This window comes from Nanorana parkeri, unplaced genomic scaffold (genome assembly GCF_000935625.1).
Source record: "Nanorana parkeri isolate BGI_ZX_2015 unplaced genomic scaffold, ASM93562v1 scaffold273, whole genome shotgun sequence".
Classification (NCBI taxonomy): domain Eukaryota; kingdom Metazoa; phylum Chordata; class Amphibia; order Anura; family Dicroglossidae; genus Nanorana; species Nanorana parkeri.
In genome coordinates, this window is record NW_017306541.1 from 81,076 (window position 1) to 103,928 (window position 22,853).

The 22,853-nt window shown below is 40.7% G+C and overlaps 1 protein-coding gene across 3 annotated transcripts in view; it reads right to left on the reverse strand.

Annotated features, from left to right (window-relative positions):
- Window positions 1-22,853, reverse strand: part of MYO1B (myosin IB) — a 230,201-nt gene that overhangs the window by 67,971 nt on the left and 139,377 nt on the right. For all 3 annotated transcript variants that reach the window (XM_018557219.1, XM_018557217.1, XM_018557216.1), the window contains exons 5-8: window positions 19,190-19,294; window positions 16,821-16,867; window positions 14,170-14,233; window positions 1,116-1,214 (exon numbers count right to left, since the gene is read on the reverse strand). In XM_018557219.1, coding sequence (XP_018412721.1) covers window positions 1,116-1,214; window positions 14,170-14,233; window positions 16,821-16,867; window positions 19,190-19,294 — 315 coding nt within the window. The remainder of the gene's footprint in view (window positions 1-1,115; window positions 1,215-14,169; window positions 14,234-16,820; window positions 16,868-19,189; window positions 19,295-22,853) is intronic.

The window sequence follows — 22,853 nt, forward strand, 5'->3', positions numbered from 1 at the left end:
CCCTTCTGAAGTTTAGGGTTCTAGTCCTTCCAGTACACTTCCCTTTTCTGTGTTCAATATTAAAAGTAATCACATTGTGATCACTATTACCCAATGACTCCCCAATTACAATATCCTCGATTAACTCTGCATTATTAGTGACAATTAGATCTAAGATGGCATTTTTTCTGGTAGGAGTCTCCACCATCTGGTCCATGAAGTTGTCGCGCAACATGTTTAGAAATCGCCCCGCCTTTGCCGAACCCGAAGTTCCATTGGCCCAATTTATGTCTGGGTAATTGAAGTCACCCATTACGACTACATTGCCCTCTCTCCCAGCTATTCCTATCTGTGAGTGAAGATTGACTTCTCCCTCTTCCCCTATATTTGGAGGTTTATAGCAAATACCCACGAGAAGTTTACGGCTAGCGTCCGTCATATCTAGCTCCAGCCATAGAGTTTCCACGTCTTCCCCATTATTTGACGTGATATCGTCCCTTATATGCACATATAGATTATTTTTTACGTAAATGCAAACACCACCCCCTCTTCTCCCACCTCTGTCCCTCCTAGAGTGAGGGACAGAGGTGGGAGTGAGAAAGCCTTATAAAAGCAATCCAGAGCACACAATGAATAGGACAGTTTTTCAGACCAGTGCTTTCCAACATATTAGATGAGGCAAGGAGTCAGACTTGGTTTGTTTTTTTTAAAGTTCTTTGGTGCCCTTAATAAAATGTAAGGTTGATCTAAACTCTATTTTGACAATTAAAGTGACCCTCTCATGAAGAAAGTATCTGTAAAAGCTGTCAGAAAAGTGTAATTAGTTTCCTTTTTGGTACCCACACCGTTAAACATCGTTCCGATAACCAATTCTCTTCCCCAAAACACAGCTGGGAAACATTGAGTGCTGACCTCCTGGGTCCCCCGAAATGCGGACTGGTTCCTCCCTCTGACAAAACATCACTGTGGAAGCAGTGATGTGAGGTCAGAAGGAGGGAAGAAGCAGTGAGAGTTATGGGGGACCCAGGAGGTCCTCCAAAGTGTCCGCATCCTGATCAGATCAGTGCTCAGTGGCATGGGCACCATAAATGTGATTTTTCATGTCACAAAATTTGTTATAGCTTTGATGTACTTACTGAGAAGATCTTCAGAGGCTCCAGACAACATTTGATAAAATACGTGGAAATTTCTTTCACCTCTTGGTTGCCTGACAACCCGGGACTTTTCAAGGAGATCTATATATTAAGCACAATAAACATTACACTATCTTTTCAATATACAAGAAAAAATTAAAATAACTTAAAATTACAAAAATATAAAAAAGCTTGGGTAAAAAGGAGGTAGATGGGAAGAAAAATAATCAAAATCTAAAAAGTGTATAAATAAATATATTTTATAATACATATAAAATATATACTTTATATTTGCCCAAAGCCACACACCGCGTGAGGCAACAGGGATCGGCGTGAAACTGTGAGTGAGGGAAGCTGGGACGGGGCTGGCTGTAAATCTATTGCTATTGTGTACTGGACGTGTGCAATGTATATGTAGTACATATATACAGCACATACCTCCACTACACTCCAGTAATAGAGTTACAATTCTCCGCTGCAAACATGAATAGGTTAAATCATGATCCATAGTACAGAACACGTAGTTGTATTATGGGTCATTTAAAGTTCCTGTCCCTTTAAGAAAAAGTATACATAATTGGTATCGGCAAGTACATGAGGGGAAGTACTTGTACTTGGGCCTGAAAAAGTGGCATCGGGACATCCCTAGTACAAATCAATGAAGATCATCCAATAACAAATCTGAAAGCATGCAGATTGACTGATAACTGGACAAAGTGTAAGAGAAACAATTACAAAATACATTATTCAATTACAAAAGCATGAACAGAATTATTTTTGGGTTAGCTCAAAAACTTTCCCTATTTCTGCACTGTTCTCCTCTGCACGTACAGCATCCTACAAATATGTAGCAAATAGTATACATGTATCAGGTTTAAGGAAAATTATTTAAAGGAGAATTCTGGGGAGAGTGAAAAATACACTCATCCCCATAATCAGAGCCGAATTGTGACACTGAAGCGGTCACTCGCCGGCTCTATCGAGAACTAATCGATTACATACCACTGATCGCTCAGTTCCCCATCATCTCCCTGTACAGAGCAGTGGCTGTGAGTTATCACTCCCCACAAGGATTCTCCCCCCTCCAGCGATGATTGGAGGGATGAACAGGGGAATGGGCAGGCACAGCTAGGAGCAGAGCCAGCTGTCAATCAGGTGGCGGGGGGATCCCGACAATATTGATGGGATCCTTCCTGGTCACAGTGTGGCTCCGTGCTGTCAGCATATAGCGGGCAATAGCACGCTATATGCTGAGTTTTGGGTCACAGGAGGACATAGTAAATGTCTTCCTCTGGCCCTAAAGAGAACTATGGCCAAAAAAGCTTGGCCCACAGTCTCTTAAAGGAGAACTATGAGGTGAGTGCTTTTCACTCACCTCATAGTTCTAGCCGACCTGTGACAATGAGACTGTCACAGGTCGGCTCAATAGATCGGGAGGTGAGTGAACATATACCGGCGTTCGCTCACCTCTCGATCCTGTTTGTTTTGCCCTGTGTTTTTTTCGATTAATGTAAAATGTTAAGTCCTTCCACTAAGCCAGCAAGGTTTTTCTGTAATATATTCATTGGAAGATCTATTCATCAACATGAGGTAATAAGCCTAGCAAAATGAAATGACAAGGCCTTCTTTGCAAATCTGTAATACCATGTCTGTCTACAATATCCTGCAATGTATTAGAAAGTAACATGGAAATATTCTGTCACATTCCTTCATTACTGTGTGTGAACATCACAATATAATCAAGCCTTAGCAAGCTGTTTATTCGAGGGATGTTGTACTAGATGGTACATTGTTGTAGCACTAATATATTTCATTCCTTTATGCATTTTACATTTGCATTATAATCTCAGAAAGACACAGTGGGCTTAACTGTTTGTGTGTACACTTTGTGTAAAGGAGTGCAGTTCTTAAAATAATAGCACTATATAGCACATTTGACATGTTTTCAAGTAGACAGGATTTGATCAATTGCTTTCTGGAGAAGTTGTAAACCAAATATGTACAAAATATCACCTACATTTATTCTACATCCGTCCATAATATATCTCTATACCAACCTTTCTCAACTAACATTCCACCAAAGAAGGCTGATGGTTCCTTAAACAGCGGCAGATTCCACCTTCACCCACCACCATTGGGGCAGTATTTTCAACTTGCCACCAATTTCAGAAGGCTTTTCCCCTGACCACCACCATAAGGGGGCATTTCCCTACTGCTCCCTAGTAAAAACTATAGTTTTCATTGTCTATTTTCGGTTCATGGCGATTTTTATTTGTTTCACTTCATAATTATTACTGAAAATATGTTTTTATGGTATATAGAGCAGGAGGGGGTTACAAATGATCTGCGGTGGGACTCAAATATTCTATGTGCACCATATTCTTTTTTTTGTTTAACATTTTAGCAACCTACTGATCACACTAATGCACCTTGTTCTCCGGATACAATCATGTTTAGCAGGGATTCCTTGAAGGTTTAGAATTATTTCAGGGGGTAACTAAGAGGTAATAAAATTGAGAAAGGCTGCTCTACATGAATTGCAGTAAAATGCAGTTCTGCTGGGTGTGGCCAGACGTGTGTTGTGAGAGCTCTTGCAACCCGCCCGGGAACGAACCTGCCTCTGGATCAACAGTGGGTAACTGTGGGCACAGAGTTCTGTTTTAGGATTTTCTTTTTTTCTTCGCTTATCTGTATAGGTTGAACTCGATGGACTTTTTTTTTCAACCTGACTAACTATAACTATTTCTCGTTTACTCTGAGATCCAATTGCATTACTTATTTAGGGGTCCGTATACCTTCCAACTTATCGCATCTCTGCCCCCTTAATTATGCCCCCTTGCTGCGATCTGTGGAGGATACACTTCATTCTTGGATGAACCTTCATCACACCAGGTTTGGCAGAATTGCATTGTTCAAGATGCTTTTGCTCCCACAATGTTTGTATCTCTTCCAAACCCTTCCCATAACCCATCCTACTCATTTCCTTAGGTGGATGCAATTGGCCGTTTTGCAGTATATTTCAAGAGGTAAGAGACCCAGGTTACGATATACTGTTTTAACAAGGAGGAAGAAACCCTTACTGATTTAGAGATCTATTATAGGGCTAACTCTTTTGTCTCACTTGGTTGAGTGGTTTCATTCGCAAGATCTTGCACTTTGGGTACTCCTTGAGAAGAACCTATTCCCCGCCCACTTGACAAACCTTCTGTGGCTCCCGATTTTGAGAGCGCCGCAGCCGGGACTGTGCCCGCCTCATCCCCCATCCACTCCTCCATTCAGCGCTGGAGGATCAGAGATGGGTAATCACTGTGGAAAGCGGTAACGGACAGTCACCGCTCTCTGCAGGGACAGGATCGGGAAGTGAGCAAGTGATGGTATGTGTTCTCTCACTTCCAGATCAATAGATTAGACGTGTGACAGTTTTAATGTCACACGTCGTCTCTATTAGGATGAGTGTAAATCACTCACCTCATAGTTCTCCTTTATCTCACATTTGGTGGAGTTGCCCTCTGACCTTGCCCTTTTGGCGGGCCATCTGACACGTCTACTCGAAGGTTACCTCTACTGAGTTTAATATTACTCCTAAAATGGCTCTATTGTCTATTTTACGAGCCCCATCTCCGAGTAAAGAAATCGCCTCCTCGATTTTTTTCATCAACGCCGCTGGGGCCTTAATTCTGCAGCATTGGAATTGCTCTATAGTTCCCTCAGTCTCAAAATGGACTGCAGAATTGTGCCAATTGATGAGAGCAGAAGAGCTGATAGCGGAACGGACTGACCGTTCTGATGTCTTTTTGACCCGATGGATGCCTTGGATCTTATTTCTGGTCTCAGAGGATTAGCAGACCCTGAAATGAGCTTCTGGGTTATTTTAGATGATTCTATTGTTTTAGTTGAGTTTCTGTGTGGATTCTTGGAGTTCTTGTGGTGGATATTGGGTTGACATCCCCTTCCCCTCTTTCCCCTCATTTTTTCCTCCCTACCTTTCTGCCTCTCTTTCTTTTCTCTCTATGTGTTCTTTCTTTATAGTTGGTCTTTCATGTTCAGGTCTTTCTGTCTGACAGCTCTGGCAGCTATTCCCCTCCTGCACCTTGGTTACCTTATACTACTGCACAATGCCTTTTGTATCACGAGTGTATTATGAGTCTCTGGGGCCTGTTTGTGATTTTACCTTTGTTTATCTATGGGGCCTCACACAATTGAAACAACTGTGCATTGCTTGCATTTATTTTGTGGTTTGCTGTACCCTGGGTGCAGCAATGGGGACTTATTTGTGCATTCTTGGTTAATTTGTGTTCCTTTTTGTTTTTGATGTTTCATGCACTGTGTGTGTGTATTTTCATATTACCTGTCTATGTAAAATTCTGTTAATACAAATTTAATTCTGTAAAAAAAAAGTAGTTCTGCTGCTAAGATAAAGCTTTGTTTACATTTAACATATCACATATGACAGAAATGGGACTAGCTAGATCATTTCCTCAGGTACAATATTGCACAGCAATGTAATAGACATTAGTATTGCAGCCCCAATCAGGAAAACTGATATTGCAATTGGCTCCAATGTCAAATCCAATTTGTCAACATTCCCACATTTTTCATACTCTGTTTATAGGTCAATTATTATTAATTAGAACTTAGTTTACTTGGGAGGCTCTCTGCTTTTCGCAGAACCGCATTACAAAGTTTTAAAAGCTTTTTTTTATGTTTGCAATTAAAATATACAAATCACAAAAAAATGAGGTTTGCACAAGACAAAAAGTCACAGAACCTTTTTAACCGCTGTAATGTTTTTTCCTGTTTGCCTTCTGTGTCTTTTTAGGGAGATTTCCCTTTTACTTCCTTCCTTCCAGTAGATACAACAGGAAATGAGAGAATATCTTGGACAGCCGTCACAGGGACATGTGTCCATTCAATACCCCCTCTACTCCTGTTCTAGTGGCAACTAACATTTTTGGATTTACCCTCACTTTTATTTCCAATGACACTGTTGATCAGGACAAATAGGGAGAGCAAATCTCCCTAACAGGGACACAAACAGCAATAATAAGCTGGCAGTGGTTCTAAAAAAAGTGTTGCCTTTAGTTATACTTTAAAAACTATTAGTTAAGATGTACAAAAAATGAATCCACGGGAGGACGCGAAGCATGTTAGCTTTGTGCTTGTTTAGTCTATTTGTAATCTCATGGGGTTGGCATGCAGGGTCTATCAAACTTATATCCATTATACCATTTTGGTTATTCAGTGTAACTATTGACCATAACCTCTATCGCTCCTGCCTTCAAACCTTCCTAGCCTCAAGTGGGCCCTGCACTGCTCAGCCAAAATCTATGAACAGTTGATTAACTTTAGTTTTTAGAGTGGCCATTATACATGAAGATGTCTCACCAAAAACAATGGGCAGCAAGAAAACTTTCAAAAAGCTGTGATCTTCTAAAGTGCGGTATACACGGTTCTGTTTTTTTTTTTGTTAAATCCACAGGCTGAATGGAAAAATACATATTTCTCCATCAACAATTACGAGTGTTGATGGACATATCCCCTGCTGTGTGGTTTGTATTCTGACAGCGGCTGGCAGCTGCTGTCAGCATACCTGAACGGCTGCCAGCCACTGGCTACTAGTTCCGTTCAGCCGAGAATATTCCTACCAGCTCTTTTCTTTAGCTGATCAAGCAATGCTGGGTAGAAGGGTGCTGACAATGGCACCCACAGTGCGAATTTCGGCCGGTTAATCATAATCTGCTATGGTAGTGACAGGTACTTGCAAGCCCCCCTATGTGATAGAAATTATAGTAAAGGAAAAAAAAAAAACAGTTTTTAAAATTAACATTAAATAAATGTAAAAATAATTTTAATAAATGTGAACGCGCGTTGGATGTGCCTACGTATGAAAGCAACGAACGCACTACACATGTTGTATATCACCATGCATGCCGGAGTGAGAGCAATGATTCCAGAGCATCTCTAAACTGATGACCTGCTTTTTTTAACCTGGGCATGTTGGGTATCTATTTACTCGTTGTAACCTCATCTTTCATATTGTATTAAACAAATGGGTATTTTATTGTGTTTCATGGCATTTAAGTGCATTTTGCACTAACTTTTTGGGTTTGATAAGGAGTTGGGCTAATATCGTGCAACATAAAAATTTGCAACTGACACCATTTTTTTCTATAGGGTCTTGGCTTTCAGAAAATATATAATGTTTGGGGGTTTTAAGTAATTTTCAGGCCTAAAATGTGGAATATAACAAGGGTGCAAAAAATGGAGAGAAAAAAAAAGGCCTCAGTCATGAAGGTGAATTCTCACCTTTATAGTATATAAATCAATCACAGGGCATGAAGAGTTAACTTTAATCATCTTTCGCTATCATCAGAGATATTGGATAAACTATCCAACTGGCCAAATTATTAATGCGGATGCCATGGTCCAGTGGTCCACCAAACAACGTTTTACACACTCAGAGAGACTATACATAGCATCACTGAAAGGAAGCTTGTCATAAGATAAATATTTCTAGAGTTATATGGCTGTCCTCTGTCAGAATTGCTTCTTTCCTGGTTATTATCTTAATAAACATACTTATTTCGTGTTTATTAGATCTTAAACTATACCTAATCATAATGGGAGTTGCCATGGTTTAAAAAAAACATTGTAAGAAATAGTTGACTTTGGATAGATTTTGTAAATGACATTCTAGTAATTTGGTTTTGAAAAGAAAAAATACTTTTTATTGTACTATTTTCTACCACTGCAATAGTAAAAATGTTGCATTCACTAGTGTTTTGGAAAAGAGTTTCTAGATTGTAACATTCAAGAAAGTAACAGACATTTATTTATGAAACTGAATAGGAAACATGTTACATTTTACTAGTTTTCCGATTATGTGAGAAAAGCAATATTATATGGGAGGTGTCAAATATTTCTGACATAATTCTCACAAGGAAGACTTTAAATGGCAATCAAATTATTTGAGTAAATGGCTAATAAAATGAGGGTCAAGTGTTGGTTTAGTGGAGAAGGCTTTTTAACAGGCATACAACTTGGACCAGAAAGAGGAAAAGAGCTAAAAATACACAGGATAAGATGATAGGTTTAACTTTGTGTTGGGGTTTTTACCATGACAGAGAAAATAAGGCATGTAATTTAAGATGACTGCCACATCATTCAAGCAGATCCAAAAATGAGCGACAGAGCTAAAAATAAGCCTATACTTTCTCTTTTAAATGTTAAAGTCTGGGAGTCTCTTGTGCCTCCGGTTGCCTCCTCCACCATTAGGGAGACGGCATGGTCAGACCACTCTTTGGTGTTGATGGGACTCACTACACTATCACTAGCTGCTAAACATTTTTGTTGGCGTTTGAACGAATCTCTGTTGGGGGAGGCTGCAGTACAGGGTGAGGTCCATTCACACTTGGAATCCTATTTTGTTATCAATGCCACACCTGATATGTCCCCTACTATTGTATGGGCGGCCCATAAGGCGACAATTCGAGGCCGACTAGTGGAATTGGCTAACAGAATAAAGAAGAGGGCAACCAGACGCATAAATGAACTGGACACGGAACTTCAAAGTTTATCTCGGGCTCATAAGCAGACTCCGTCATTAGATCTTTTGAAATCCCTGGATAAAACTAATTCGAATTGAACTTGTTAATAACTACTAAAGCGGAAAAAAGTATTCGATGGTCAGAGTTTAAAGCATAGGAATTAAATTGAACCATTAGGGATGGGCACCACACCCCCAATTAGAATTGTATACAAGAAAAGAAAAGCGGGGCTTTAAAAGTGTCCAAACCATACAAGACGTCCATCAAACATACATGGTTTTGTATAAACGTATATTTAATACATACATAAAGACTTGGTTACAATTAAAATGTCATTGACATGATACAATGTTACATTGAAATCAAGCTACCTCCTTTTGGTGCCCATACATGTGTACATATATATATATATAATTCATTAGTATAACATGGACTCCTTGAGTCCTGATTTCTGTAATAGTTGTATGATCCACTGTGGGCCCCATCTCCGACGCGTTTCGCAGCTGTATGTGCTTCCTCAGGGAGGTTGGAGGTATTCTAGGACATTACATCAAAATAGGTTTAAGTATAATGATCACAGATACCAAATTCTTAATAAGAGTAATAAGAAAATAAAACAACAATACAAAACCCACTTCATGTTCACAAAGATGGCTGGATCTTTGGCCCCACATGCTGTCTCGCAATCACCAAACAGGTGAACAGGTGGGAGGTAACCGGGGATAAACAGGACTATTGCAGAAAATCCCATCGTCTGTGTTGTTCAGGATCAGCAGTCTATGACTCCTGATCTGACTCCGATGGTCAGATAACAAATATTATGTCCATAAAGACAAAATTGGTACCCTCTTAGCCACTAAACTATCCCCTAAACCTAGAGTTTACACGTTCCCTAAAATTCGATGTACCTCTGGTGCATACTCATTACATCTAGCAACTGTTCTTCAGGAATTTCACTCGTTTGTCACTAAACTTTATCAGGATAACACTCCAGTTTCATCTGATTCATTGAGATCATTTCTCAATGAGGTTCACCTTCCATCCCTGACATTGGATCATTCCATGATTATGGAAGCACCCATCTCGGCACTGGAAATTAAACAAGCTATCAAGCAGGCAAAATTGTCATCGGCTCCGGGTCCAGATGTCTTGGAGCCTCACCTGGAGAGATTCTTTAATGAAGTGAGACGGGGGAGTCCCTTACACACAGATTTAAATAGGGCCTATCTTATAGTTCTTCCTAAACCCAACAAGGACTTGGGGGAAATCTCCAACTATAGACCGATCTCCTTGATAAACAATGATTTTAAATCAAATTAGAAGGGCCATTGATATTATCACCTTGTTGCAGTCAGGGTGGGATGGAGGGAAATCACAATCTGGGCTTCTGTTGTCTATAGACTTACAAAAAGCCTTTGATTCAGTGTCTTGGCAATACCTTTTCCAGCTGCTTGAGAAATGGGGCTTCGCCCCCCACTTTCTGAATACGTTGTGGGCCTTATACACTACTCCATCAGCACAAATTAGGCTACAGGGCCACATCTCTGATTCCATAGCTATCTCTAAAGGCACAAGTCAAGGTTGTCCACTTTCCCCACTGCTTTTTGCATTAGCGATAGAACCCCTAGTGATTGCGATCTGTGCTAATGTTAATATTAAGGGAGTGGGTTGTGGTAGGCAGGAGCATAAGTGTGCTTCATTTGCGGATGACTTGCTCCTGTTTGTCACTTCACCCTTGACCACACTTCCTAATGTCCTGTCATTGTTGACTCAAGTTGCTGGGGTATCTGGATTGTGGGTCAATGCATCCAAATCATTGGCTCTTAATATCAATATCCCCCAGTAAGTGCGGTCTCGGTTGTCGGAACATTTTGATTTTACCTGGTCCACGGAGGCTTTGCAATATCTAGGCATTAAACTTACACCTGTCTTTTTACACCAACTCCGGGAGGATATGTCTCGATGGGACTCCTGTAATTTGTCATGGCTGGGTCACATTCATGCACTCAAAATGACGCTGCTCCCCAAGATCCTATATTACTTTCGGGCTCTACCCATAGCTATACATAAGCCAGATCTTTTGAAATTCCAATCTTTAATTATTAAATTTGTTTGGCATGGAAAACATCCTAGACTTTCGAAAAATGTACTGCACCATTCTAAACGGACAGGGGGTTTGGGTGTCCCCAATCTCTTGCAATACTACAAGGCAGCGCGGGTGGCTCAGCTTTCCTCTGTGTATGACCAGGGATATACACCAGATTGGATCCTAATGGAATCTCTCTCTGGCTCGGGTACACCAATTGATGCCTTGAAGTGGATGTCCGTGAGGCAGAGGCCGGTCATTATGGCCCCGACTTTGTCTTGTTCTATGATGGTATGGGACTCATTCCGAAGGGGAGGTGGGTTGGTGTCGCCTCACACTCCTCTGGCTCCCGTCTTCCACAATCCTAATTTCCCCCTGGGGGGATCTCCTGGAGCGTTCCATTGGTGACAAGACAAAGGTCTGTACCGCATAGCACAATTCTTTAAAGGTCGCAAGCCACTTACTTTGACCTACTGTCGGGAGGTTTTGCACATGCCATCTTAGGAATACTTTCACTACAGACAATTGTTACACTATTTAGGTTCTTTGAAAACACCTAACGTGATGTCTCCCTTTAGAACAACCTACGAACATTGGTGTCTTGGAGCCGGGGGCCAGAGGGGGGGAGTTTCGCTGCTCTATTCCCTCCTGGTAGACTCTGAAAGTAAATTACCCTATATGTTAGCTTGGGAACAAGACCTGGAAAGGGTTATTCCTCTGGAGGTCTGGCATCAATGTTGTTCCCGTGTGTCATCAGGTCTACTTAATATTTCACTAATAGAAGCTAATTATAAGGTTCTATCTAGGTGGTATATGGTCCCTGCCAGACTAGCGAGAATATACCCAGAGGTTTCTCCTCATTTAGGGGATGTGCTCACTCGGGCACAATATATCACTAATATTTGGGGTTACTGGGGTGAGAGTCCCACGAGATCCCCAATATGTGTTGCTGAATTGCCCGATTCCAGGACTGTCTAAAGCTTTGGATAAAATAATTACTTTCTTTTTGTTGGCAGCCAAAATAACCATAGCTAGGGCTTGGAAAACGCCAACAATTCCATTCCACTTGGTTAAACAAAAAATGTCGTGGATTATGGTCCATGAGAAACTTCACAGCATCCTCCAAGATACTAAAAAAAGCTTTGAATTGACCTGGACCCCCTGGTTGTTATATACAGGGGTGCTGGAAACCGGGTAATTTTCATTGAACAATTTTTCTGGAATTTTTCTCTGGGGACTATGTTTAATGTTTAAGTAGATGTTGGTCGGGGATGGAGCTACTCTTTTCGGACTCTTAAGCTGTTCTGCGTCCTTTAGCATCTATTTCCTTTTCCTTTTTTTGTCTGTCTTTTTTTTTTTTTTCCATTATGCTCGCACACGTGAGCTGTTTAGTGCATTGATGTTGGACAGAAAGTCTTCTATTTATATACATAAGGAGGAGATCATAACACATGTTTGCTGCAGACATCCCTATGCCAGATATTCCTCTCAGACTGTTTTGAGTTTTGTTTTTGCTGATGGGGGATACATTGGCAAGAATAGGGTGTTAGATATGATCTGTTTTACAGAACTATTATATATTGTGTGTATGGCATCTAGTGATCCCCCCCTACTACTTGACTATGCTAATGTGGAAGAATCTGAAATGCAATTGTATGCTATACTGATTGTGCATCATGTGCTATTTTATTGTTTTATTCTACTTTGGAAAATTAATAAAATACTTTGAAAGTTAAAGTCTGGGAGACTTTCTAGCAAAAAATAGATATTTTAAGGAAGTTAATAGAAATTAGTTATCTGACGACTGGCCAAGCAGAAATAAGACATATATAAATCGCAGCGTCCATGGCAACATAAAAACTGAATGCGTCTTAATTCAGTGGCTATTTTTTGAAACTTAAGACGTTAATTGCAGGACATGATTTATAATATAATATATTATTTATTCAAGAAATTATCAGGGTATCACAACAGCAAAGGCACTCTATGAAAACCGAAAACTATCTTCTTACTGAACATGGGCTTAATATGCCCATAGAGGGGATCCCAACTGTATTTCATTTGGTGGATCACAAACTGGCAAACACCCACTGGCAAAAACCTGTCAGTGCCATAAAAAGTACTAAACAGGCTACAGCAGTACAATGCACATACACAGCAGTCCTTTTTTAGTCGTCCTCTCGGGCTACACATGTTTTTTTTCTTCTGTGAACAAAGTAGGGGGTGGAAAAACTCCTTTTCCCACAATGCTTTGCTTCTCTCAGTGCACAAGCATCATTACTATTCATAGTGGTACCTCCCCATGGGCAGTGCAGAGTGACCGAGAGATTGATGTTACCTGTGACTACAGTTGGAGGATTGTTGTGATTGATAAAGAAATCCGTTATTAATTGTTCTGAGTGATTACTGGAGACAAAATATAAAGGATTTCTTTAACAATCACAACAAACCTCCAACTGTAGTCACATCTCCCGGCCTCTCTGCACTGCCCCCTGGACAATATGTATATAATGTGATTTACACGGCGCTGAGCAAACTGAAGAGAGATGCTGATAGGTTGCCATGCGCAACTGCTCCAGGTTCTGTCTGCTCTCGTTTTGATCAATTTCCCTCCGGTGTCCTATTAATTTATCTGTTCTAACAGTCATCTGTAAATGACAAGAATGGTGGGGGGGGGGGCACATTGAGGAACCTGGACTTGGGGCAGCAGAGAGAGTAAATGTGGCCCTGGAGAGGGAGAGATCTAAGAGAGACACACAGGACACACCGACAGAGAGAAGTCTACAGACACAACAAGTCCAGGAGATCATGAGGAGATCTTCATAACACACAGAACTATGAGGAGATGTGATGATGACTCATAGGGAGGAGTTCTCCTCAGAGCGGAGTGTGTGCTGGTTCATGAGGAGGAGGGAAGGGTCAGCAGAGTAGAGAGGAATCAGCCGATTGCAGTTTGCAGATAAGAAACCCCACCCTCAGTAGAGACGGATTGTGGATCTTGTGGATGGAATTTTAAATTTCTAGGTCTTTTGGCCTGTGAAAGAGTCTATTAAATAAAGTATGAAAAACAGCCCTGTGACTCCTGACAATGCACACACGTATACATCCCCCCGCACCTCTGCATTACCACAAAAATGCAAATCACTTACAAAAGGTGGAAATGTGCTTTAAAGTAATTAGAATTTTCTAACCACATCCCAAGTATATAACTAATTGTGTTGCTATGGTAAAGCTACCTAAGGCAAGTAGGTAACACCGATTTCATACCAATCAAGCCTGTGCATATTCACACCGTATCCAAAAATGCATTTGTATCCATAGTGAGACCACACAGGCCACATGACTATGTATGTACCCATAAAGCACAGACTCCATTTATATTTTTATATTAAAAAATATATTTATTATTCAGTGATGTACTTACAGTTGCTTATAACTCCACCAAGTGGATCTCCCTTAAAATCAAACTCAATATCCATATATTTGCCCTAAAAAATGCAAATTAAAAAGATAGTCAAAAGAATGGATTGTGTGGGTTACTCATGTAGCTATATATTACCATACTGTATGTTTTATTTCAAAAGGTCCATGTTATGGTTAAAAATAGGATTTTTTTGAACTCACGGTAAAATCTTTTTCTCTTCATTGAAGGACTCAACCGAATCTTCATTTTACGAAAGAGTTATATGCCAATTGCAGGAGTAGGACGCTAAGCAGACAAAAAACAACAAAGCACAACCCTGGGGGTGGCACCTGCTGGTGCCTCAACCCCCCACTTGTTAGAGGTAGCACAGTTACTAACAAAGCAGTAGAAACTAAGTGCAAGACAACTCCAGAGGGGAGGGAGCTGTGTCCTTCAATGAACTCAGAGAAAAGGATTTTAAGGTGAGTTCACAAAATCCTATTTCCTCTTGCGTTCATTGAAGGACACAGCCGAATCTTCATTTTACGGAAGGGACCTCCCAAAGCAGTGAGAAATAAGGGGTGGAAACCAAACAGAAAAAGAGGCACCCACCATCTAAACGGTTGCCAGCAAAATCCTTGTGGCCAAAACCTTCATCTGCAGAAGCAACAACATCCCATATAAAAAGAAGAAAGGCATGCACCGTTGAACAGGCAAAACAGAGCCCAAAGAGGAGACACTCCGACGGCTCTAACCACATCCAGGCAAGGAGGGCCAACACACAAGATATGCCGGAGGAAGAAAAAGGAAGGAGGGCAATACCCACAGGGAGGTCGAAAAAAAGACAACACCTAGGAAAAAAAGAGGATCAACATCTGAGAACTACCTTGCCCTTATGCAACTCAAAACAAAGGCAGGCAAAACAAGTCAGGCAATGTTGAAGCCTACCAGACCAAGGCGATGGCCATCCAAAGGCCAACGCTGGAGATGAAACAAAAAAGGATAACTCAGGCTCAAAGGGAGACTGCTGCAAAATGAGAAATAGTCTCAAATGCCCTAGGCATAGAATATGCCACAGAGTTCGACAGCCCCCTATCCCGCGACACCTGGCTAGCAATAGCTACACCGTAAAGACCAGTGACGACAAGAAGGATTACAATTCTGTCCCAACAGAAGATCTGGTCATAGAGGGAGCTGCCAAGGAACATCTGTGACCAAGTGCATCAGGTCCGCATACAGAGAATGACGATATCATCTAGTGTCACCAGAAGAACTGGAATACCTTCAACCTCCACCTGCCACAGCAGCCATGAAGAAGCTTCAGGGGAGGAAACACATAAAGGAGTTTGTACCCGAACCACCGCCACCAAGCATCCACTGCATCCGCACAAGGAACCAGAGCCATGAACACGAACCACTCACCTTTCGATCAAGAAGGGAGTCCAGAAGATACACATCTGGATCCCCTACCTTTGGTAGCTCTGCATAAACACCCCTGGAAGTTGGGAATATTCCCCATGAACCAGACCCTTACTGAGAGACTTCCAGCGCAGTCCACACACCACCCAGATAATAGACTTATGTCTTGGGCAAGGAAATGTGTGACCGAACCCCGACGGAATACCCACACAGAAGATCTATCCAACAAAGAAGACAAAGACTGATCGCTCAAAGTTCCAAAACAGTGATCGGGTACTCGAACTCCTCTCTGGTCCAATGGCAGCCCGGTCACTCCACCCCAGCCCCTGAGGCTGGTGACCGCTATCACATCTTCCAGTGGACCCGCAGAAAAGACTTACCGCTTGGAAACATTGGAGAGCGTAGGCCCCCACACCAGAGAAGCCTCAGTAGAACATGCTACCAGCAACTGCCTGTCCAACGACAATGAAGATATCACAGTGAAAACGGATTGCTGGCTGCAAAATCCAAAAGAGGAGACGAGCATACAGGACCACCACCAACGAGGAAAACATAGACCAGAATCCACATGCAATCACATGTATAGACACCAGATTGCGCAAACAGTCAAACAACGTCTCGAAGGCAAAATCACCATGGCAGACTTGAGACCAGGAGTAGGCCCAGGGACTCCAGAGAACACCAGAAAGATTCCTGGATGACAAGGACCTAGCCAAACCCCTCTAGGTACGCTTTAAAAAGGGTTTAAACTTACCTATGTCTTCCCCGCGCGCTCCCGTCCAAAAATCAGAAAAATCTCAGCAGGCCGCAAAAGATCTTGGGGCGGGCGCATGCACAGTTTAGATTTTCTGCCGGGAGACGAGGAGAGACACAAGGTAAGTCTATGGACGGCGTGAACCCGCATGCAGACACCGTGGGACAGGAAGTGCCAGCAAGGACAGGAGTCAGCGCCGGATCGAAGACCCGCAGCAGCGCTGGAGAGAAGGCTGAAAACTACAGGAAAGAAGAAGATCGGATTAAGAGACGTCATTTAAGGTAAGTGCTTTAATTTACATTGGGGGGAGGGAAAAATTATTTATCCTTTAATGTCACTTTCAGATTCGGCTGTGTCCTTCAATGAACGTAAGAGAAAGGTCTTTTAAAGATCTGTGGTCACTTAAAAAAGACCCTTATTTGACAATTAGATACCCAATTATGCTATAAAAGTTCATGTGCAGACAATTTTTACAAACTTATCATAATCGGGTACTTACAAATCTGGATGAATTGTCGTTCCTCACAGTTTTTGCATTTCCGAAAGCTGGTAATACAAATAAACATAGCATCAAACATTCATCGAAAAGTATGAAATACTTAAAAATGATGCATTAAGTGTATAAAATATGCATAATGTTAACACCAAAATCAAAAGAAATATGGAAAGTTTTGCTTCTGCTACCTTTAGTAATAAAAAGTATAAAAAAAAGGGAGAGAACCTGATTGGTTGCCATGGCCAACTGCTCAAGATTCTGTCTGCTCCAGTTTTGATAAATTCCCCCCAATATTTATAAATATGCATTGTACATATTTACTTTATGTACTTATGTGTGGATCTAATGGCTTTGGCATTTCCTGAAGCTTTCCTTCCCCCCTTCCTACCTCCTGCACATTCCCTTTTGACTAGCAAGGCTACCCATTACAGTCATGGGCCAATAGGACAGGGGTGGCACTAATACCCAAGGATTTGTTTCTCTACACATACAGTCTTGCACATATGTTTGGAGAACAAAAACTTGCCAAATGCATACATTACAGGGCATTTAGCGCTGTACACTTCGTTACACCATTATTCTGTGGGCTTTTAGCCTGAGTTCAGCAGCTTTCTTCCTTCCTTTTTTTGGTTTTAGAAATGTTAGCTCCGGGGTCATATTAATATTAATTTTAAATTTTATCCATCTTAATGTACTTTTACCATTTCCATTAGCGCAAGTTAGTTTGGTTCACTCAATAGCATACATTTCATCCGTTATCTCCCAGGATGCTTTTATGTTAATAAAAACCATTAATGCAAACTCCAGGCAAGCAATAAAACTCTTCACAAACCTCACCATGTATTCTCTAATAGCAAGTCAAAAATAATCTTCTACGTCCTTTCCTGAATTCATAAGTGATACTGTTACAGGGTCTGATAAGCATGAGATTGCGAGTGAAAGGAGTCGGTGCTCTACCTGACTAAAACCCTCAAGAGCATTCATATTTCTAGAGATAGGGTGGCTGGGCGATTAAGCAGTGATGGGGAGCACAGAAATCCCCTGCCATTGCTTCAGAATCAAGCTGCTCTGCACTATTACAGCTCTGGCACTGTTACATCACTGTTCAATGTGATCCTGCATCAATAATAAAGGAGTTATGTGCTCCCTTATCACCACCCAATCAGCCAGAGTTACAGAGCTGTAAGATAAATAAAGTTATTTCGCCACAGGGGCATATTACTGACAATGGAAAACATCCAGCATTGAAGTTACTCAGCGGCCATGGGCTTAATTAAAGTGTTTTAATTGTTCAGTGTCGGGCACAAAAATAGAAAATGAAAATGCCAGGCTAATTTACACTATTGAAGTAATTCCACATCAAAGTTTTCTGGAAATAAAGATCATAAGACACATGGAATAACTCATCTGTTTTTTTCTCCTCATCACTGAGATGTGAAAGAAAAAAATTAGGAACATATGGTAAGAAAAAAAAAAAAAAGAGATGCATATACAGTTCAGAATTTTGATGTCTGGTATGAACTGGAATTCGATTTTGATTGGGAAAAAAAAACTGAAAAAAAGCTAGAACCCCAATCAAAGCAATGTGACTAATTTTTCTAAAATAAAGTTAAATTAAATAAAATAAATTAAAAGTTAAAACACTTAACAGGTTCTCAGATTGGTTACATGATTATAGTTCCAGCATGCGTTCATAAATGCTAGTGCTAGTTTGTGCAGATGGCAAACATGACAAATTAATGCATCTACACAATAATAATAATTTAAAAAAGCTGAAGACTCCTATGACAAAAGCATTGTAGGAAGAGAATTGCATATGGAAGTTAAAAAGCAAAATCAGATTGTCAGTCAAGTCAGGGACAGGACAGCAAAAGTAGCATACACACAAGAAGTCAAACTGAACCACTGGAATAATATAACAGGCACTTCAAGGTGCATTCTTATTCAGTGGTCCCATAGCCCCTAATCCAAGAGAGTTCTGGTATAAAAATGTTAAACTTCCTTAGTCAAAAGCCTGGTCACAATGTCTCTTGTGTAGCACCACTATAAGAGGACAGTATCGCAAAACAACAGTAAGGCAAAAGAGGTGGTAGTGGGCAAAGCCAGGCTCCTGGACCAGTGCACCTGATCGAAATTTTCAAAGCAGAACTCCTTAGGATTTGGGGCTCCCAGGGCACTGAATAAGAAAGCTAACCTTACATAAAGGCACACCTATTATATGCATTAAAGAGGAAGGCATTACATTCCCACAGATGGCATCCATTATGGATGGAGAAAATAGTATATCATGACTTTAACAATAAAAGTATAGTGCACGGTTGTGAAGAATGTTTGAAAAACTTTGTCATACATGAAAAATCTAAACACAATACCTTCCAGGACTGGATTGGACTGTAAAAGTTGTTCCTTCACTTGATTAACTTCAGCTCCTTTACCACAAACTGCAGCAACATATGACATGACCAGCTTGCTTGCTTCTGTAATACATAAGAAACAACAAATGGAACATTACATTAAATGTTCAAAAATTCTCAATATTTAAGTGTTTTCAATATACTTTTAGTCAATATATGGGCACGTAATCCATTCTAGCAGCACTGGTACCTTTCAGTGTGCCTTCAAAAAGACAGCCAATTTGATGGTGGTCACCTTCACATTGTTATTAACAATCATGCAAAATAGCAATTGAAGCCAAGCAAGTCAGTTGACAAATACTATACAAAATGAAATTTGCCAAGACTTTAGGATATTCATTCACCATTTTAGGGTGGCAACTTTGACAATTGGAGACTATGGATCTCCTTTGTCTACCACCTCCCCCCATTACAAAAAACAATTAGGATGAGTGATGTTTGTGGACACAAACCCCATATGATAAAGCACTATAAAACCCTAAGACTTCCATTTGCAGAATGTTCTCTGTACCAAAACAGCCAATGGATCCACCCCCTTTTTTAATTTATTCAAAGCCCATAAAACCAGATTTCTGGAAAAACTTGCATTGAACAGCACATTTACATAATGAACCATAACAATGTGGTAAAATGTCCAAAAGAGCAAACATTGTAAGAAGTTTATTATCTGCAGCTGTAATCCTAGAGACACTATTAAATTAGGACCAGTTACTGAACATTTATATTGACATGTAATATAGTTTCATACAATGTTTACAAGTTTGCCAACAGGAGGTAGGGCATAATTGTGACATGGACAGATGTCAGGGCCCTATGTACAGCCTGAGCCGAGGATGTGAGAGGCTTCACAATGACACTCAGAACAAAAATAGGTACTAGCAGGGAACAAAGACTGAAGTCACTTTTTAGGATGCGTTCACTTTAACAATGTTATTGCCCACAGCAAACTTGATCAATTTTCTTTTGAGAATATATGGATGCTGCTTTTTCTGTGGTTTTCCAAAAAGCCATTCCCTTTCTAACTTGGTAGTAAAATTCTCCACAATCACCTTATTTATTCTGTTTAGCTACATGAACATATTCAAAAGAAACATTATAAGTACATATTTTAAGTTTTGCATAGTATGGAAGGGTTGGAATTCATGTTTGGACACAAATGAAGAAAACCTTGGTTTTCTTCATTTGCGTCTCATTTGGGCAGATTTACCCTTTCTATTTGTCTTGGTGACCGTTATCATTGGGACAGAAAGTGATGGAAAAACCAACATTTTTTGATGGTTATCAGAGGTGAAGTAAAATCTTCCAATGGGGGCAATGGGGATTTAACTTCACTTAAGTGATATTTCTCTCCCTTTCTTTTGGGTCTCCAAAAAGTAAAGGGGAAACGTCCCCAATCGTTCATAGTCACTAAAACAGTCCCGACAGAGAATCTGACCATTTTCTGCTCTATCCAGAGCTAAAAAAAAATATTCTGGCTAGATATACACTTCAAAGAATTGAGTCTTCATCCAAAGTAAGGAAATCCTTGAAATAAAAGGAATTGAAATCAGAACAGATGGTTTATATGTCTCTTCTCTAAACGGAAACCAGCTCCACCTAAACCCCTATCACCACATCTGTAAAAGTATGCAAATAGAATTCCTGCCTTCTTCTTTCACGTTTTGTATTGTACCACCACTCAATACCTTCTTAAGGCTCTGTAGCATTTATGTCTTGTAGAAAGTTTACATTCCATTTTACCTCATACATATCTGCTTAAGCACCAAAAGGGAGAACCAAGTCCTTTGATTTTGGGGGTTTCATCCCCAGACCTGTAGTTAACTCCACCAATGTTTTTTTTCAATCAGCATGTTCTTCTCACCGCTGGAGACCCTCCCCTAGTTCATGTAATGGCCATTTGCACACTGTTTTTCTTTTGCTAGATTCCAGCTTTGCTACAAATAATTAAATAATGTCTGGTGTAACAAATAAATTAGGGATGTCCAGATACCAGTGCCGATACTTGGCATTCTCACGAGAACTACCAGGGTTGCAGTGATTGCAGCTGGGACCGGGCTCTGGTGCTCCACCACTGTCCTGAAATCATTAGTCTGTATTGTTTTAGAAAAACTGTCACATGACAAACAAAAATGTATCAGTACTTGTAAAAATGGTATCGGTGCATCACTTATATATATTTATTTTTAAAAATCATACATTAAAACAGGGATGCACAAATCGCAGGAGCTCCACATGCTTCTTACAAATGACAGCTGCCTCCTAACTTTTTGAATTTTTCTCTAGTCTAGTCTTGGGAGCTGGAAAAGTATCTGTACATGTAATTGTACTTGGTATCTGAACATCCCTAAAATAAATGAAATGCAGAAAATGTAACACCTTTGAACCAAAACACATGGTTATTGCTCATATATTCAATACCCTACAGTATTACCCTCTTCTTTTATTACACAAATCCTTCAGTTTTAACAAATGGAATGAGATTTGAGTGTAATCAGTATGAGAGCTCGTTTGAAGCATCTGCTACACTTATAGGTGGTTCTATAGCCTAACGCCAGGCACAAAATCTTTTATTTTTATATTCTCCTCAGTAGCATCAAATTATATAAATTCACTTTGTGCTCACCAAATGCCTTTGAAAACCCAGGCATTACACTTATAAAAGTAACAGTGACATAAACATTGTGCTGCACATAGACTGTGCAGAGAGCATAACTGTGGGAGGGATCCAGCAGGTCTACCCAATACAGGCTGCCTGCAGAAAATTAAAGAAAGGGGAGGAGACAAGACCAGTCACCCTGCACAAGGAGAGAGAGCAGCAGTGACTGGCCTGTATTACAGGAAGCTCCTGCACAGAGGCAAGATTTCATGCTGGAATAATGCACAGAGCAGGAACAAATACACAAAGCACACCAAGATTCAAGTAAGAATACATATGTGTCTTATTTGTATTTAGACAACATGCAGTATGCTTTCCCCAAAGTTCAGCTTTAATTTCAACATTAGTTCCAACACACGTGTGCAAACCTTACAAAAAAAGTCGATGCAAATTCAATATGACCTGTCTGATGTTGAAAGCTTCAGTTGGATGAAAGCTAAACTAGAATCAAAGCAGTGACTTGCAGCACTGCCTGTTCTGTAGTGGAATACTGCACACAGATGAATAGAAGCTTCAACAGCTCTACAGTGGTCTAAGGTCCTGTGAGCCATCACATTCCATTGCTGTAGCGGAGGAGGACACAGGTTAGGGGGAGCACTGTTACAGCTGACCGGCTCGGAGGATTGGGTGAGTATAACTTTGTTATTTTTGACCCTAGACAAAAAGGAGCACCTAAACCATTGCAGTGCAGGGGTAGCCCCACTGCAAGGGTTAATTACATTTTTACCCGGAGTTCTTCTTTAACCTCTTGCCGTCCGCCCGTAGTAAAAAAACGGACGGACGGCACTGCAGCATCTGCGGGTTGCCCCAGCTCTCCAGACGGCAATTTTTTTCTGCTCGCGCGCGCCCCCTAGCGGGCACGCACGGGCAGAAAAGACCCGTCCAATGCACACACCCGGTACCGGGTGTTTCACATATAGGCGATCAGCGGGTCCATAGCCCGCCGATCGCCTATATGTGCTCGTT